We start from the raw sequence: 18,491 nt of genomic DNA, 5'->3' as shown, positions 1-18,491 counted from the left end.
CTTTCTCCGGAGGAGCGGCACGGAGTCGGCAGCGGGAGCAAAGCAGGAAAAGAGAGGACAGCGCCCCCCGCTTAGGAAGTTCCGAGTGAAAAACTCACGCCGCCGTTCCCCTTCGCGCCCCGCCGGTCCGGCCCACCGAGTACCACGCCCACTCACAGGAGCGTAGCCGTGCGTGATCTGCCGCGGCGTCACGTGAGCGGCTGCGGTCACGTGAGCAGTTTGCTCCGGGCTCCGGCAGCGGCTTCCTCCTGGAGTTGCACTCGCTGTCATCTCTCGGTCTCCCGCGGGCTCGATGGAGGACGAGGATGAGGAAGCGAGGGCGCTGCTGCCAGGCGGCTCGGACGAGGCGGGCAGAGAAACCCAGGCTGCCCCCGCTGCCTCCGGGGCGCTGCAGGCCCTCTGCGACCCCAGTCGCCTAGCGCACCGGCTCGTGGTTCTATTGCTGATGTGCTTCCTTGGCTTCGGTGAGCCGGCCGGCCTGGTGGGGTGGGACTGGTAATCAAGGAATTCCAGACTGTCTCGGAGTTGCGTTGAACTCCTAGGTCCTCCCGCTCTTCCTCCAACACCTTCGCGACCCCATTCAAGCCTGTTGCTGGCTCTTCAGTGTCCCGAAGGTGGGGGTCAAGGGACTGAGCCGAGCGACTTTTGTCCCACTCTCGCAAGAAGTTCCAAAAGCTAGCAATTTGCCTTCTGGGGCTATAGATACGAGAGAATCCTTAGATGTCAAGGTTCCTCTCAGGACACTTTGTTTAGAGGGAATTCAGAAAGATGTAATCCCCTCCCCCAAAGAAGCCTCCAAAAATACTTTAAAGTATTTAAAGAATACTTTAAATATTTTGATGGAAGAATTCGTTGGCAGTCGTTTATGTATCTCTTCCTCTTTGGCAAAAGGTATGAGTGTGTCTTGTTGATTGCTTCAGTGGGTAGATGTATTCTACTTCTCCCCTCTGCTAATCTGAAGCAATCCTACTGGACTGGACTTGTGCTGTTTGGTTTCAGTTACGAAATTTGGTGACTGTGAAAGCAGTTTCTGGAGATTAAAAAATATCCGCTTATTATGTCCCAGCAACTAATTTTTCCAGTAACATTCTGTGTCAGTATCAGCTTGGTGTGAAAGTAATAATGTATTTTTCGTGGACTCGCTTGATTTGGTGTAATCAACAGGTTTATGGTGGATACCTTTCTGCTACTGCTGGAATATATAAGTAGGCATGGAGGCTGCTTTGTGCTTTAGTTTCTTTGCATCTCTTTTTATTTCCCCTTCTTTTCACTTTGTGGAAAGATGGTGCCCATTCATTAATTTTGAAGCCTGACATTGATATTCCTTTGATAAGATATGATTCCTTTGACATTGATATGCCATTAAAACAGGATTCATAAAGTTCTGAGTTTAGGAACAAAAAATCGAGAACAACACAAAATACTTAAAATTGCCCCTACTTTAACAATTTATTTTTGGTGATTTTTATGTTTACCTTCAATGGGTTTCAGAAGCCAGAGTCATAACTTTTCTAATGACAATTTTATTTCTTTTGAACTGGTTGTTTCTGTGTATACTTCTAGACGGAGTTAGTGGAGAAACAGGGGCAGCATTATCTCCTGGCTTATCAAAACTCTGTTGATTTTATTACTGTAAAAAGTCCAACCTCTCTCCACTTCTTTCTTTCTGACCCTCCAGAAGATGTTACTATGTTTTAATTTAACCTTTTAGAACTCTGTTTTATTTTTCTTCATTCCTGGCTGTGTATCTGCTGAGTTATTTGATCTTGGATATACTGTTTGTGAAATTAGAATTCTTATTTTGAAAACAGATCTAATCAGAGTAGTTAAACTCCATTCCTGTGTGCTCAAGTGGTGGCTTTAGGTAACATTACTAGGAAACTACTGAGGATGTTTTGACGTGTGTGTGTGTGTGTGTGTGTGTGTGTGTGTTGGTAGCTTTAAGGAAAATATAGCTGTTTCATGAAGATGCTAATAAAACAATAGACATAGGAAACAGGATGAAAGTAAGGTGGAAAAGGGTCTTCCTCCGCCTGCAATGTGGGAGACCTGGGTTTGATCCCTGGGTTGGGAAGATCCCCTGTAGAAGGGAATGGCAACCCACTCCAGCATTCTGGCCTGGAGAACTCCATGGACTGTATAGTCCATGGGGTGGCAAAGAGTCAGACACAGCTAAGTGACTTTCACTTTCAAGGTGGAAAAACAGTTGTTGATTAACTTCTTAATCCAGGTTCCCAGTATTTGCTGTGTATGGAGGCTAATAATTTGTAAATCACTTGGTATGTTTTCTCTGGGTTATTTGGCTGCAACTTAGAAAGTATTAGTGGACAAGGAAGCAGTCCAAAAAGTTTCCAGTTTCTTTGAGTCCCTAGTATAAACATTTAAAATCACCACTGGAGTAGTAACTGCAACTTGAAACTTTTATATGGAAAGTATTACTAAAAAGAAATTTGCCTTTCCTTTTTCTAGGCAGCTACTTTTGCTATGATAATCCTGCTGCCCTTCAGATTCAAGTTAAACGGGTAAGTTGACTTTTCACCTGTTTCTTTTGTTGTCTCTGGAGCAGATATATAGCTGAAGCATCAACTCTCAGATTGCATGGTCCGAAACATTGTCTAATGAATCCATTTGAACATCTGTTGTCACCAAATCTGTGTAGGCAAGGAGTATTCTTGACTTGGAATGAGTGGCCACAAAGAATTCACTTATGGCACTTATGACTTAGTATTGTTTCATGCCTTAGATGAATAACTACTATTTCCACAGTGCAGCCCAAAAAGTATTGTGAATTTTTGTTGGCATTTCTCTCTCCCACTGTGTAATCATCAGAATGACAGATGATTTGGTAAGAGAGCATTTTGCTTTCTTAAGTATGTTATTGTCATTTCATTTTTAAAATGTGGATACTGATTCCAGAGGATTGTCTGTGTCAGTATTTTTGATATTTACAGTTTCCTATGTATTTAGATTTTTTTTTCCTTTGTAAGTTTTTTTTTTTTTTTAACATTTGGATAGGGAGAAACAACACAGATTGGCCCTTCACATTCTAGAATGAGTGAGAAAGACCAAGAATTAGTGAGGTAGGGGGAAAGGATATGCTAAAGATTGTTCTTTTTCATGTAGGTGAAGCCCTACAGCAGGTAGTACACAGGGAATAGAAAGGTAGAAGATACAAGCAGATGTAGGCAGAGGTGATCCCCATAGTGCAAGAGCTGATGGATGCTGAACCCCACGAGGCCTCTGAAATGACTGCAGACTCAAGAAGTTCCCAGGTGTGACCGTTTTTCTGGAGGTAGAGGCCAAAGCTGTTAGTAACAGTAAATGATTAAGAAATGCCTCCACTACCAGAAAGAATGTTTTGATTGTCAGTTGCTACATTTAACTGCTTTGAAAAAAATCATTTTGTTTTCTTTCCGTATAGGATATGCAGGTGAATACCACGAAATTCATGCTGCTGTATGCCTGGTATTCTTGGCCCAATGTAGTTTTGTGTTTCTTTGGTGGCTTTTTGATAGACCGAGTATTTGGAATACGGTAAGCTTGGGAAAAATCTCACTTATGGGTAAAGATGATTATTAAGAAAACATAAAACTAGATTAAGTATTTCTAGAAAGAACTGAATAAACTTTTATATTGAGTGTGTGACTCTGCATTTGTTTGTGTGTGTGTGTAATTTCGGTTTTTGAAACTTGGTTGGTATTTCAGTTAAATGCTGCTCATGGCATATGGTAACTCAGTTATCTAAAGGTAAATTATGCTCTCACTTGGAATCAGCAAGCCAGGTCTGATTTCTGTTGCTGCTACTTGCTCAGCTTCTTAGTTCTTCTGAGCTGTTCCTAGATTCCTGAGCCTCAGTTTTCTCATTGGTAAAATATGGATAGTATTTCCTGCCTTGCAAGGTGGTTATAAGGATTGAGGGAGATGGATGCGCAGTATTTGGCATGTGTTTACTGTTTACCTCTCCCAGCCCCAGTGAGATTTTCTCTTCTGCCTTTCTTTAGGCATTAAACTCTTTGTGACCACAGTTAGATGCTGAGGAAGGCATCACATTATTAGCTTTGTCAGTCTTCATCCTGATGATTGTGTGCTGTTTGTGGAGACTTTAGGAGGGATGTAGTCTGGAATATTTTCAGAAGGCAGAGGGCAAAATGACGATGGGCTTTCCAGCCGTGTGTGGTGAAAAAGAATTGAAGAAACTATATGTGTTTAAGCTTGGGGACTAACTTTTAAACACTCTGATGACTGTATAAAGGAGGACTTTAATTTGCTTGGTCTAAAGGGGTAGAATTTGCTTGAACTTGAAGGAAACAGATGCCATTTATGTGTGATGAAGATTTTGCTTGATCAGGATAACAGGAGAGGCCATGAGTTACTTTGGGAAAACTTTCAGTAGACTGTGGTATGACCATTTCACAAGGATTTTTGGAGGGACGTGGATTTCAGAAAGATGGTTTACTCATATGATCTTTAATGACTCTCCTAATACTGGTATTTTATTACTCTGGGGAAACATTAATGAGCTATTCAGAGTATGGAATGTTAGAGTAAGCAGATTTATATCATTTCTCATGGTCCCTGTTTTTCCTTTTAAAAATAGCTTTTAGTTATACAGAATTAATGGAGAAGGCAATGGCAACCCACTCTAGTACTCTTGCCTGGAAAATCCCATGGATGACGGAGCCTGGTCGGCTGCTGTCTATCAGGTCGCACAGAGTTGGACACGACTGAAGCAACTTAGCAGCAGCAGCAGCATACAGAATTAAAACCACTTAAAATTATTTAATATAGAATCCCTTGGAATCAACCCTAAACTCAGTAAAAAATTTGTGAAGAATGTCCATTTTTAAATGGGAACCCTGGGAACTTCTTGAACATTATTTAACAAGTTTTGTTTAAGAGATGATAATGGCTTAAACATGCCCTTACCAAAGCCTCTGGAATCCCTTTGGGATTAGAGACCTCTATGGATTAGCATTCAGCCTCGGAAAGCTGCTGATTTCAGAGGCCAACTAGAACCTCATTTTTCTTCCTTAGAGGGAATGCAGAAGAGTCTCAAGAAATCCAAAGTGAATTATTACTGAAGGATTTGGTGATAAACTCTTAATTCACTTTCTCTCTCTTTTTCTAACAGATGGGGCACCATCATTTTTAGTTGCTTTGTTTGCGTTGGGCAGGTAAGACAAATTGTTCACTGATTCACTGTGAACGCTGTCTCTTGAATTCTTGTCTACTTCACCAGCATGGATGTGTTTGGTGAAAGCCTAACTTGAGTAAGCAGAGTTCACAAATGCCCATGCGACATAATGCACAGTCCATTTTAAGCCTTGAGACAAATGAACATCGATACTTAAATTTCACAGATTTCCTAAGAAGAAACACTAAAATCATTGTAGAAGTTGTGTTTCATCATATGTTACTTATTTTGGATTCCTTGAATTTTCTTTTTCATTGATCCTACATTATATTCCATGTTATAGGTTGTTTTTGCCCTGGGTGGAATATTTAATGCTTTTTGGCTGATGGAATTGGGAAGGTTTGTGTTTGGGTAAGTTATGCATAATTTCATTTGTCTTAACAAATTACTGTTTTGGGGGCTTCCCAGGTGGCTCAGTGGTAAAAAATCTGCCTGCAGTGTAGGATAATTGCAGGAGATATGGGTTTGGTCCCTGGGTGGGGATGATCCTCTGGAGGTGGAAATGGCAACCCACTCCAGTATTCTTGCCTGGAAAATTGCATGGGCAGAGGAGCCTAGTGGGCTATAGTCCATGGAGCAAAGCATTGGACACGACTGAGCGACTGAACACACGCACACATTACTGTTCATCAATTTATTAAAGATTTGCCAGAATATATTATTGTATCTTCTGGAGAATTACTTCAAATCCTTGAAATCTACCTCTCTTTCTCTTTCTTTCTCTCTCTGTATGTGTGTGTGTGTGCATATATATATACACACACGGACACATACAACTGCTCAATTATTGTCTTAATTTTCCTTTCCAGTAAGCAACAATTTTGAGTGGTAATAATTAACTCTGTATAGGGTTTGAATATTAAATAGTTTTCCAGAGATGATGTTTTTCTTAGGTGTTTTGCTTTTCTGTTGTATTGAAGATTGTGATTTAAACCTCATGTAGAGAAGTATAGACTGTCAATTTCTAGCTTGGTGATGAATGGACATTTTGCTGTTTCTAATTGGGTAATGTGTAGGTCCTTTTGAATCATGTTGAAAAGACTTTAATGAGCAGATTACTAAAAGACCAATAGCTGTCAATGAATTTCCATGTCTGTTCTATAAGCTCATTCTCAATTCGGCCTTGGGCTTCCTGCCCGGAGGGATGCAGACAACCTAACTTACGCTTTTTACAGGTACCAGGGACATTTAGCCATAGGTGACACATCCCCAAAAGTGCTCTAAGTGAGGGAGAAGGGAAAAATGGTTTATTAAAATGTGAAAGGGACTCAGAGATAGATGTGTGATCAGAAATGGCCATCCATATAGGATGTGGATTCATAGAAGAGGGGAAATATTTTTAGATGAGGACAGTGGTGAGGAGGACTCAGTGTTTGGATGCAGAGAAGAGGAATCTCTTAGCTGAAGGTCAATATTTAGAACCTGCAGAAGGAAAATTAAAATCTGTAAAGTAGGAGAATGTCAAATATGGAAGATACTGGCCTAAAAAGTGTGAATCTATGTGTTTTCACAAAGTATGGACCACTCTTCCCAGATGAACATTTTATACAGCATAGATGATGATGTGGTAGCTCGAACCCCTTTTATTGCCAGGCAGAGTTGTCATTGCAGTATATTAAATTACCTGTACTTAGCAGTATAAAACTAGTAAATGCAGGTTTGTGTGCCTGATGCACAGTGAGGTACAGTGAAATGTAGGCGTTTAGAGCAGAGAAAGGTATATCGCAGAGCTATGCAAGGAGACGAGGTGGCTCATGCCCTAAAAAGCTTCACTCTCCTGGAAGGGTTTTGGCAAAGCATTTTAAAAGACAGACGAAGTGAGGATGTCTCAGGGTACCTGATCAGCTCATGCGCAATTCTGTTATTGGCTGATGATGGGTGGTGATGATGGGAGGAGTAGGGTGGTGTCACAGGGGTTAGCTGTATCAGCCCTTAGGCTCCCAGAGGCCTGGGCTGTGTGCTCATGGTCATCAAGTAGGTCTTCCTTTTGGTGGGGCCAGTTTTCACATCTGCAACACAACTCAGGAAATTTGTACCAAATACTATTATCTGTGTACTTCCGAGAGGAGCTGCAGCAGAGGATACAGGCAAAGGGCTGTCCCAGGAAGGCCCCATAGATCCTGGTCGGTTACAAAACCACCCTTACATCGTGGACTTCGTGGGTCAGGAATTTGGACTGGGTACAGTGTGGACAGTGTGTCTGCACCTGACGTCTGGAGCCTGGACCGGGGTGACTTGAGGACTGGCACTGCTGACTAGAGCACCTACACGTGGCCTCTCTGTGTGGCTTGGCTTTCTCATAGTGTGGCGGACTCAGGGTGCTTGGCCTTCTTACACAGTGGCTCAGGATTCTAGGTGTGAACGTTTGCGTGGAAAGGCAGATACCCCCTTTTCTATCCCAGCCCCACCTCCACCACCTTCTACTCATTGAAGCAATCACAAGTCCATCTAGATTCAGAGGAGGGGCGTAGATACTACCTCTTGACAGGAGGAGTGTCAAAATTTTATACCTGCTGCATTGCTAACTGTGGTATTTCTTTTAAAGCTGTGACTTTTCTTTCCTTGTTTTAGGATTGGTGGGGAGTCCTTAGCAGTTGCCCAGAATACATACGCTGTGAGCTGGTTTAAAGGCAAAGAGTTAAACTTGGTGTTTGGACTCCAGCTTAGCATGGCGAGAATTGTAAGTATGACATAACAAAGCCAAATAGGAAGCGAAAGATTGACTCTTGTAACCCTGTCTTAAAGATTACAGGATGAAGTATAGTTGTGTATAAGTTGTGTTGATTTTTTATATATTTTTCTAGACCATAATGTAGCATTTACCTTTAGTGAAGGCATTTCTAATCTTATTTCACCTAAGAGGAAGCAGTTTCAAATGCTAATTGAGCATTCATTAGTTCAGAGATTCTGAGCATTGGGACAGACGGATCACAGAGTTTTTATTCTTTACCCATTTTCAGCATTACTGCAGTGAAGGTCTTTATGTATGGTCATCCCGGCTCTGCTTGCACATTTCTAGTGCTAAGAAGCTCTGACTCATCTACTACAGTTAACTTTTTGTTTTTTAAACAAATTCTCAGAGTCGTGTCCCTTTATAAAAAGCGTCCAAATACATGATTATTATTCATTTGGCTGCCCTGGGTCTTAGTTGTGGCATACGGGTTCTTTACTTGCAGCACGTGAATTAAGTTGCAGCATGTGGATCTTAGTTCCCCAGCCAGGGATTGAACCTGGGTCCCCTGCATTGGGAGCATGGCGTCTTAGCCACTGGACTACCAGGGAAGTTCCAACTACAATTAACTTAGTGAAGCTCAGTCTCCCATAGAGATGAGATATGCCTGCACAAGTAGCTTTTACTGGTTGTTGGACTTCTGCCTTCTAGTGAGTGTTTATTTTCTGTCAGGCACTAGCATTTTGCTTACAAAGACAGATCTCAGGGTCTTGGTCAGACATACTCATTTCCTGTGCTTGTCTAAACCATGTGGCCTGGGTTTCAGTTCCCTGACTGTGGTGCTCCTGCCTCTCTGGACTTCACTGTGGTTGGTCATGCTTCTTCCAGCATTTGGAACGTGGAAAGGATCATGGTGTTTCATGATAGATGGTCTGGTAGAGGGTACCCAGGGGAGCAACATTCAGTTCAGTTTGGTCGCTCAGTCGTGTCCGACTCTTTGCGACCCCGTGAATTGCAGCATGCCAGGCCTCCCTGTCCATCACCAACTCCTGGAGTTCACTCAAACTCATGTCCATCGAGTCGGTGATGCCATCCAGCCGTCTCATCCTCTGTCGTCCCCTTCTCCTCCTGCCCCCAATCCCTCCCAGCATCAGAGTCTTTTCCAGTGAGTCAACTCTTCGCATGAGGTGGCCAAAGTACTGGAGCTTCAGCTTTTTTTTCTTTTTCCTTCCAAAGAAATCCCACAGCTGATCTCCTTCAGAATGGACTGGTTGGATCTCCTTGCAGTCCAAGGGACTCTCAAGAGTCTTCTCCAACATCACAGTTCAGAAGTATCAATTCTTCGGCGCTCAGCCTTCTTCACAGTCCAACTCTCACATCCATACATGACCACAGGAAAAACCATAGCCCTGACTAGACGGACCTTTGTTGGCAAAGAAATGTCTCTGCTTTTGAATATGCTATCTAGCTTGGTCATAACTTTCCTTCCAAGGAGGAAGCGTCTTTTAATTTCATGGCTGCAGTCACCATCTGCAGTGATTTTGGAGCCCCCCCAAAATTAAGTCTGATACTGTTTCCACTGTTTACCCATCTATTTGCCATGAAGTGATGGGACCAGATGCCATGATCTTAGTTTTCTGAATGTTGAGCTTTAAGCCAACTTTTTCACTCTCCTCTTTTACTTTCATCAAGAGGCTCTTTAGTTCCTCTTCACTTTCTGCCATAAAGGTGGTGTCATCTGCATATCTGAGGTTATTGATATTTCTCCTGGCAATCTTGATTCCAGCTGTGCTTCTTCCAGCCCAGCATTTCTCATGATATACTCTGCATGTAAGTTAAATAAGCAGGGTGACAATATACAGCCTTGACGCACTCCTTTCCCTATTTGGAACCAGTCTGTTCCATGTCCAGTTCTAACTGTTGCTTCCTGACCTGCATATAGGTTTCTCAAGAGGCAGGTCAGGTGGTCTGTATTCCCATCTCTTTCAGAATTTTCCACAGTTAATTGTGATCCACACAGTCAAAGGCTTTGGCAAGTTGTTATAAAGTCAACCTGGAAGGTGCTTTGGCTGTCCCAAACCCTGTTAGGTTTTTTTTCTCATGAACTTCCATGAATAGAGGTTTTTAAAAAGATTCTTGCCATTAAAAGTCAAGATTTTAAAGACTGTAAATGGCATGAAAATCCTTGGAACATAGTCTTAGGGAAGAAATCCATTACAAAAAAATGCAGTACAAATGAAATATTTTTAATGTAATGCTTCATCTTATGAGATATATTACACATATGTGTGTTGTATGTATATAAAACATTTCTAATTTTTGTACGCGTAGGCTTTTTCTAGTTTTCCAACATTATAAATAGAGCTGTTGTGCAGCAACACTCTAAAACTTGTCTGTATCTCTGATTGTTTCCTGAGGCTAGATTGCTTGGAATGGAATTATTACTGAGTCAGAGGGTTTGTTTGGGTTTCTTAGGACTGTTGAGACATATTTCCACCTTATCTTTTCAGAGATGTTTCTATCTCTGTCTTTGGGATATGAGAGGATCCTTCTTATTGTAGCTTTGATAGTGGAGGCTATTATTTTTAAAAAGTCATTTTGTCAATTGGATTGGAAACACCCAAATATTATTTTAATTTTTTACCTTTGATAACTTCCATGTTTTCTAAATTTTATCCACAGAGACATTGTGGGTGCTTCATAATGTATTTTGTGCAAATCAAGACATGTCTATAGCAGTTGGTGGATCTCATCATCCAGTAACTCCTAAAAGAAGGAAATAGGAGCAGCTGAGCAAGACTCATTCTCAGTGATGCCATTGTGATTACTAGTGATCTTCAGGTTCTTTTGTTTGTGGTCATAAACTATTTAATAATCCATTCACCTTAGTCCTGAGGAGCCCTAAGTTTCTCAAAAGGTGTCTCAGGGGCTTCTGTGATGCAGGGCTCATCGGATGGTAAGGGACCTGAGCTGGACGTGGAAAGAAACAGAGCTCAGGCAGTCACCTCTGCAACAGCGAGGGTGGCTCGGCTCCGGTCTGGATGGTGTATTTAGGGTCCTTGTGAGACGCGTGAGGCCAGAGGAGTCCATCACAGAGCCGCTGGTATAGATGGAGGTTCAGTCTTTTTTGTGTGTTTCTCGTGTCCCTGCACTTACTCAGAAGGATCGTGGAGGTTCTCGCTTTACCTCGTCATGATTTTTTGTTGGCTGAGTTGGGAGTTTGTCTAATTTTAGACACTTAGGCTGTTACCATTACCCTTCACGCAGTGGACTTCTCACTTCTATTATTTTTCATGCCTTGCCTGGGGGTTGGAAGTCCAGCGGCCTTTTGGTTCTTCTTTGTTACTTCTAAAATTTCCTTATTTTGAGAAATATTTATTGAGTACTTGCTAAGCCAGGTCATGTTAGGCATTTTAGATTTAAAGGGTTATTAAGACAACATGTCTTTGAGAGGCTTGTGTTTTTGATGATATTGGGGAAAGTTTCTGGTAGGTCTTCATTTATACCTTCACGCTCATCTGAGTAGTGCCACTGGCTACCGTTTTGTGAGAAATAGCCATTTGTGCGATTTGCTGTGAGAATCTGGTTGAGGACCCCATTCATTTCTCAATCTCCAGTGTCTGACCTTAGCAGTAGTGTTTAGAACACTTCCTTGATTTCTTCTTTTGGCTTCAAGGACCCTACAGTCTCATCGTTTTCTTCTTGCTCCTGTACCTCTTTTTCTGCGTCCATCTCAGTCTTCTCAACCTGTAATGTGGGCTGGGTCGTTGGACACCTTCTCATTTCTTTTGACACTTAACTTCCTTGGTAATCGTATCTGGTTTTGAAGTTTTAAATAGCATATCTTTGCTCCTGAAGTTGTATTGTCCAGGCCTTTCCTTTGAATTCCATCCCTTATGTGTAGCTTTCTCGCTGACATTTCCATGTTGATGTCTCGTAGGCGTATCAGACTCAACACAGCCAAAGCCCAGTTCTTGCTATTCCACCTACCATCACCCAAACCAGCTCATGCTAAAGGTTTCTCATCTTCATTTATGAGCAGCTCTTATCTTCCAGTTTCTCAGGCAAAAACCTTGATGGCACTGTGAGCCACTCCTTACCACTCGCTCAACTCTCCACCTATTTTCCAGCAGCAAATCCTGTCAGCTTTACCATCAGAATGTATCTGTAATCTGATCGCTTCTCACTGTGTCCTCTGCCAGTCTCCCCAGTCCCAGACCATCATCTCTCTTCATTACGGCAGCGTCCCCCAGGCAATGTCCTGGCTTCCGTGTCATCCTCACTTGTAGGGTGTTTTGAGTATAGCAGCCAGAGTGAGTCTGTTAAAATGTAAGGGATTGTACCAGTTCTCTACTTAGAATCCCAGTGGCTTCCCATCTCATACAGTAAAAGCCAGAAGTTCTTTTGTTACCGGTAGCCTGCCTTCCCCCCAGTTCCTCCCTGAGGACCTCATCTCTTCCTGTCTCTCCTTTGCAGACACTGCTCTAGACTCTGTGCTCTTTGCCTTGAGCACGCCGGGTGGCTTCCCTCCTGGGGCCAGGTCACTGGCTGTTCTCCGATCTGGAATGCTGTGCTTTTCCCTGGGGCGGTCTGACAGCTTCCTTTAAGTTCTTAATCCACAGTCACATTCTCAGCAAGGTGTCCAGCCCTTTCTATTCTCCTTCCATGCTTTATTTGTTCCTTGTTATTTAAGGAAACGTGTATTGCTATTTGATATGGGCTTCCCAGGTAGCTCAGTGGTAAAGAATCAGTCTGCAGTGCAAGAGACTTGTAGGACACTCGGGTTCAATCCCTGGGTGAGGAAGAGCCCCTGGAAAAGGAAATGGCAACCCACTCCAGTAAGCTTGCCTGGGAAATCCCATGGACAGAGGAGCATGGCAGGGTACAGTCCATGGGGCCACAGAGAGTCAGACACCGCTGAGCATTCTGCGCCAAGGACAATCAGGATGAATTTTTCCCCCAGATGTCACTATCAGGAAAAGCTGTGGTTTTTTTGAGCCAGAGTTTATTATTGTCTTGGGTACCCTGTAAATTTTGTAACTTGTGTTTTATTTTTGTTTGGGCCACTAGGAAGTTCTAGATGTACTGTGCTGTTTTGAATACTAGCATTTTCTATAAATTGCTATTTTTGTGTAGTAATCTTAGCTGTGGCTTTATCTTAGGTTGTTACTTTTCCTTTTAGTGTTTTTTTTTTTAATTATCTGTTGTTTAATGATCCCTATTATACCTATTTCTCTAAGCTACTCACATGTTTTTTTTTTTCAAGCAGGACAGATACAAATGAAAATTATGATGATTTTTTTTTTCTTTCTCTTCCAGGGAAGCACAGTAAACATGAACCTCATGGGATGGCTGTATTCTAAGGTTGAAGCTTCCTTGGGTTCTGCTGGTCACACAACCCTTGGGGTCACACTTATGATCGGTTAGTGAAAGCTCAAGTCCCACATTTTGTCTCTTTTGAAAGCTTGTTACACAAAGTGGCGTGACAGAGAGGGGAACCGGGGTTAGACTCCTTGGTTATAGTTGTGCCTGCACAGTTCACTAGGTCTTGGACCTAATTAGACACAGTGAACATAGTAACATCATTCATCCCATTTGTTTTTTTCCCCACTTTCTTAAAATGAGGATCTTGTCCCATGTGTGCTTCAGTGTTGTTGTGAAGAGCAAGTGAGAGTATCTGTGAGAACTCTGAAAGCAGTCAGGGAGTTTATACCTCCTTGTAAGGTGTTCATTAATAGTCTGAAGCAAAAGGGAGAACTGTTCCCTTTGATCAAATTCAGTTTGCTTATGGAACTTAGATTTTGTAGATGTCAGAGGTGATAGGATGTGATTAGAAACCTACCAGGCTGGGAGCCCAGGTCTGGATTCTGGTCCTGACTTATCTTTGACAAGGAAGTTAACCTCCATGTCTTAGTTTTCTGTAAAAGTGTGGCTGTTTGAGTAAGCCATATGATCACTTCTGGCTCCAAGCTCTGTTGGCTAAGGCTGGCCAGCTGGGTCAGTGAGAAGCGGCTGAGGCTCTCTGGACTCACCAGCTGTGCTCCTCTGTGTGGTAAATTTGGCTAACCGAGCCCCATGGGGTGTGGAGAACTGCTTGAAGAGCCCTAGGGAGACTTGTAGGTGGCAAGCTGCAGGCTCTGTACCATCTTTTATTCCTTATAATTCCTTCATACAGGTGGGTAAAGGGAGGACTGGGCTGTGCTTAGGTGCTCAGTCATGTCTGACTCTTTGCAACCGCATGGACTGTAGCCCCCGCCAGGCTTCTCTGTCCATGGAGATCCAGGCAAGAATACTGGAATGGGTTGCTATATCCTCCTCCAGGGGATCTTCCTGACGCAGGGATCAAACCCAGGTCTCCCTCATTGCAGGCAGATTCTTTACGATCTGAGCCACCAGGGAAGCCCAAGAATACTGGAGTGGTTAGCCTATCCCTTCTCCGGGGGATCTTCTCAACCCAGGAATTGAACTGGGGGGTAGTGAGAGGTAATGCTAGACAGGCAGCTTGTTTCTAGAGACCCCTCCTCCCTTCCCTTCCCTTCCAAATCCTTTGTCTCTCAAAAGCTTTTTCTTACTCGCAAATGCTCTTCAGTATTCCTTCTAGTTCCCTTCATGATGGAGAATTCGAGAATAAATTTTAAAGAATTTTAGAGCCAGGAAGGATCTGTGCCATCAAGTGAAAGCTTCTTATTGGGAAAATTGAAGCTCAGAGAGGTTAAATTCCTTGCCCAAGATCAATTAGCTTGTTAGTGCCAGAAGCAGAACCCATGTCTCCTGACTCTGCAGTCTTTCATATTATGTCGTATTGCATCAGCCAATTAAAGATTCATTAGCTTTACTAAACTTCTGTTTATTAAAATCTTGAGAAGCGTAAACTTTCTTCACTCTCTGTCCTGATTCACTTTAATGATATGAGTCAGCATCGGTGAGTAATGCTGACTGCACGGAGGAGAGAGTGAGTGGGCTGTGCTGTGGGAGGACTGATGCCCTTGGGGCCACCACGAGGTGGGGGCAAGGGTTAGACTTGGGGAGGGGTCAGAAGTAACTTGAGCTGGTGCCCTTGGGGTCACCATGGGTTGGGGACAGGGGTAGACTTGGGAAGGGGTCAGAAAGAACATGAGCTGATCATAGGAGCAGATTTTGCTTTTGCAATTCTATCCTCTTCCCCTGCTTCCATCAATAATGGGTGCTTAGACTGAATTAAGAAATTCGGACTAATTTGCTAGCTGGTCATCAGCTTTCTTTAATCTGTATTCTGATTCTAAGACTAGACTAGTTCGTTCGAGCCTTTTCCTTCTAAATCTCCAACCTTCTACTGGGAAATAATTAATGTATAGTAATAGCAACTGTTATGTGTTGAGTGCTTCCCATATTCACTTCTTTTCCTTCTGTCCTGATTTAGTAATTATAATTTTTTCATATATGCGTCCAGATGCCATCCCTTTCCGTGGCTAAGTTTTCTGCTGTTAATATAATGTGCTGCCTTTGAGGAACCTTCAGTTTGGTTCTCTAAAAACTCTCTCTCTCTTTTTTTTATAGGGGGTATAACATGCATTCTTTCACTTGTCTGTGCCTTGGCCCTTGCTTACTTGGATCAGAGAGCGGAACGAATCCTTCATAAAGAACAAGGAAAAACAGGTTAGTCTGAATACAAGAAAACTTAGGCTTTTGGGAATTATGGCCTTTTTGAGATAATTTACAGTGAGGTAAGTTCTTAATAGTAATGTTGTGAACCCAGCAAAGCTTACTAATACATGCTTATTAAATCTTTTTCTTCCACTTAAATTTTTTTTAAATTTTATACTGATGTATATTCAGTTTAAATCTTTTCTTTCCAAATCTATTTCCACTTGTCTAAAGTTTTGGATACATTTTTTTTTTCCCCTGTAAGTAGTTTTGGCAGAATTTACCTTCCTGATTATACTTTGTATATTTGCAAAGTGATAAGTGTTCCTGGAGGAGAGGAAGAAGGTAGATACTAATCTGAGATTTCATATTTTTCTATTGTCTTTTTAAATTATCCCCAAGCTGTGTTCTAGTAATTTACTGAGAAAAGTTTTTTTTTTTTTTTTTAACTGAACTGCAAAAATTAATCAGGTGATAAAAGAAAAAGAATCTTGACTTAGAAATGCAGAATTGCACTGACAGCATCTTTCTTTTCTCCTCTCAGGTGAAGTGATCAAGTTAACTGATGTGAAGGACTTCTCCTTACCCCTGTGGCTTATATTTATCATCTGTGTCTGCTACTATGTCGCCATCTTCCCTTTCATTGGACTTGGAAAGTAAGTAATTTCTAGCCTTCCGTTTTTGTTGGCTAAATTATAATGAGAATTCAGTCATACAAGTGTAAATGTTTAAGCTGTGAATTTTGCTTCTCTGGTTGTTAGCATGTTCACAGAAATTGTGTTACATCCTGGGATGTAACTGTTTTTCTTAGCTTGAGGTTTGTTTGCTCAGTCACTCAGTTGTGTCCGACTCTTTTTCGACTCTGTGGACTGTAGTCCGCCAAGCTCCTCTGTCTGTGGGATTATCCAGGCAAGAATACTGTAGTGGGTTGCCATGCCCTCCTCCAGGGGATCGTCCTGACCCAGGGAGAAAACCCACTTCTCTTGCATCTCCTGCATTGACAGGCAGGTTCTTTTCTACTGAGCCACCCAGGAAGCTGAAGCTTAAGGTTTAGTATTGGTTTAATACTTGTATCAGGTTTTTGAGGAAATATCTAAGTACAGTTTTTGATTCATGATACTGATTTATTTTAGTGCTTGATTTTGGATTTGTATTCTTTGTTTCCTCTTTATTCTTTCGCTAGGAAGTCTCTTACTGAGAATGGAGACAGTGCATTAGCTCATAGTGACAAGGCACATCTCCATTTGTTAGAACTGCAGTTCTACCAGACTCAAATTCAGGGTTTAAATCAAATTCTTTGCTTTATCTCCTACCTCCTCTATGTTTCTGTAGCCACCTACTTAAACAGAGTGGGCTTCCTTTGTGGCTCAGCTGGTAAAGAATCTGCCTGCAATGCAGGAGACCTGGGTTCTATCCCTGGGTTGGATCCCTGGGTTGGGAAGATCCCCTGGAGAAGGGAAAGGCTACCCATTCCAGTATTCTGGCCTGGAGAATTCCATGAACTGTATAGTCCATGAGGTTGCAGAGAGTCAGACACGACTGAGCGATTTTCACTGTCACTTAAACAGAGCAGTGTGTGAGTGTGTGTTTGTGGAGAAACATCTTTGTAATCATAATCCTTAAATTCAGTCTTTCATTTTACAGTTTGAGAGAGGAACCTTACACATTATTTAGCAAAGGACGCATCCAGTGTTACTTTTAAGGAAAAGAAGCCATCTTGGTTTCATATAGTAATACATTTGGGTTTCTGAAAATTTGTGTGTATTATTTTCTGTATAAGTAAAAGAGGAAAAATTAGGCATCAGTGTATTTTCTTTAGTTGGTGAAGTACATACATAAATACTAAAGCTTTAGCCAGTTGCTCAAAGATGAATATCAAATAAGATGGGAAAACAATTTAGAAAGAAGGGGAAGTTGACTATTTTATTCAGTATTATTTTGCTTTTATTTTTACAAAAACAGAATAATTCTCTCTAAAGGGTTTATTTTTTTTTCCCCCCTCTCTCTCTATTTTAGAGTTTTCTTTACAGAGAAATTTGGATTTTCCTCCCAGGCAGCCAGTGCTATTAACAGGTATTCCATTAATTCTGGAAATGCTTACTGTGTGCTTAGTGTGGGTCTGTAATTATAACCCCATGTTAGAGCCAGAAAAGACTTATGTGAGCTAACGTCTATAGTGTGAAACCAAGTCTGTCTTGGGTCTTGATCCTGAAAATGGCCATCTTTACATGAATGGAAAACCAGAAATATGTTTATATTTGTATTTACTGATGACCATTTTAGAAGAATGTTAAATGAGCTAGGAATTTTAGAATTAAGGACTTTTGGATTTTTTTTTTTTTTGCTGTGATATCTTTTATTAAATATCTTTTGTATTTTCTGGGCAGTATCGTATATGTAATATCAGCTCCCATGTCCCCAATATTTGGGCTTCTGGTGGATAAAACAGGAAAGAACCTCATCTGGGTTTTGTGTGCAGTGGTGACCACACTTGCTTCCCACATCATGCTGGCCTTCACACTGTGGAACCCCTGGATTGCTATGGTAATGTGGCTGCTGACACTCAGGGGCTCAGGGAGGACTGTACAGCATGTAGCAGAAGCCGTGCTCGGCTCTTCTGATCCCAGTGCTCATGATAGTGGGGAAAACAATCAGTTGATTTCAGTTTCCACAGGATAACTATTTTTAAAGTATATAAATAATAGTCATTAATACATAAGGTCTTTTTGATTTCATTTGGCTGTATAATACTCTCAATGTTAATGGAGAATTTGAAATAAAATAATCGTATAAAAGCCAAAATGCCTATTAGTTCCGTTTATTTTTCATTAAGAGAAGTCATTCCATCATTTAGCCCAGTATCTGTGATTTTACATTTTTTGGTCTTTGACTCTAAGCAGGTCAAAGAGTAATGATGAATTCATCAAATTTTTGTTATTATTCATCAAAAATGTCATTTTTTAAGACCACAGGCTGAAGTGCTATATTTCTCAACTGTTAATA

At 41.7% G+C, this 18,491-nt stretch overlaps 1 protein-coding gene across 3 annotated transcripts in view; it reads left to right on the top strand.

Moving 5' to 3' along the window:
• The first annotated feature begins 216 nt into the window (after nt 1-216).
• MFSD1 (major facilitator superfamily domain containing 1) overlaps nt 217-18,491 on the top strand; it is a 25,653-nt gene continuing 7,378 nt past the window's right edge. For all 3 annotated transcript variants that reach the window (XM_012100527.4, XM_027958939.3, XM_060405384.1), the window contains exons 1-11: nt 217-464; nt 2,470-2,522; nt 3,422-3,534; nt 5,132-5,174; nt 5,478-5,545; nt 7,766-7,874; nt 13,185-13,287; nt 15,402-15,500; nt 16,033-16,144; nt 17,505-17,561; nt 17,876-18,032. In XM_012100527.4, the coding sequence (XP_011955917.1) occupies nt 293-464; nt 2,470-2,522; nt 3,422-3,534; nt 5,132-5,174; nt 5,478-5,545; nt 7,766-7,874; nt 13,185-13,287; nt 15,402-15,500; nt 16,033-16,144; nt 17,505-17,561; nt 17,876-18,032 (1,086 nt within the window). In that variant the 5' untranslated portion in view covers nt 217-292. The remainder of the gene's footprint in view (nt 465-2,469; nt 2,523-3,421; nt 3,535-5,131; nt 5,175-5,477; nt 5,546-7,765; nt 7,875-13,184; nt 13,288-15,401; nt 15,501-16,032; nt 16,145-17,504; nt 17,562-17,875; nt 18,033-18,491) is intronic.

Source organism: Ovis aries, chromosome 1 (genome assembly GCF_016772045.2).
Source record: "Ovis aries strain OAR_USU_Benz2616 breed Rambouillet chromosome 1, ARS-UI_Ramb_v3.0, whole genome shotgun sequence".
Lineage (NCBI taxonomy): Eukaryota > Metazoa > Chordata > Mammalia > Artiodactyla > Bovidae > Ovis > Ovis aries.
Note: the sequence above shows the minus strand (reverse complement) of the source record. Positions and strands in the feature narration are given on the sequence as shown.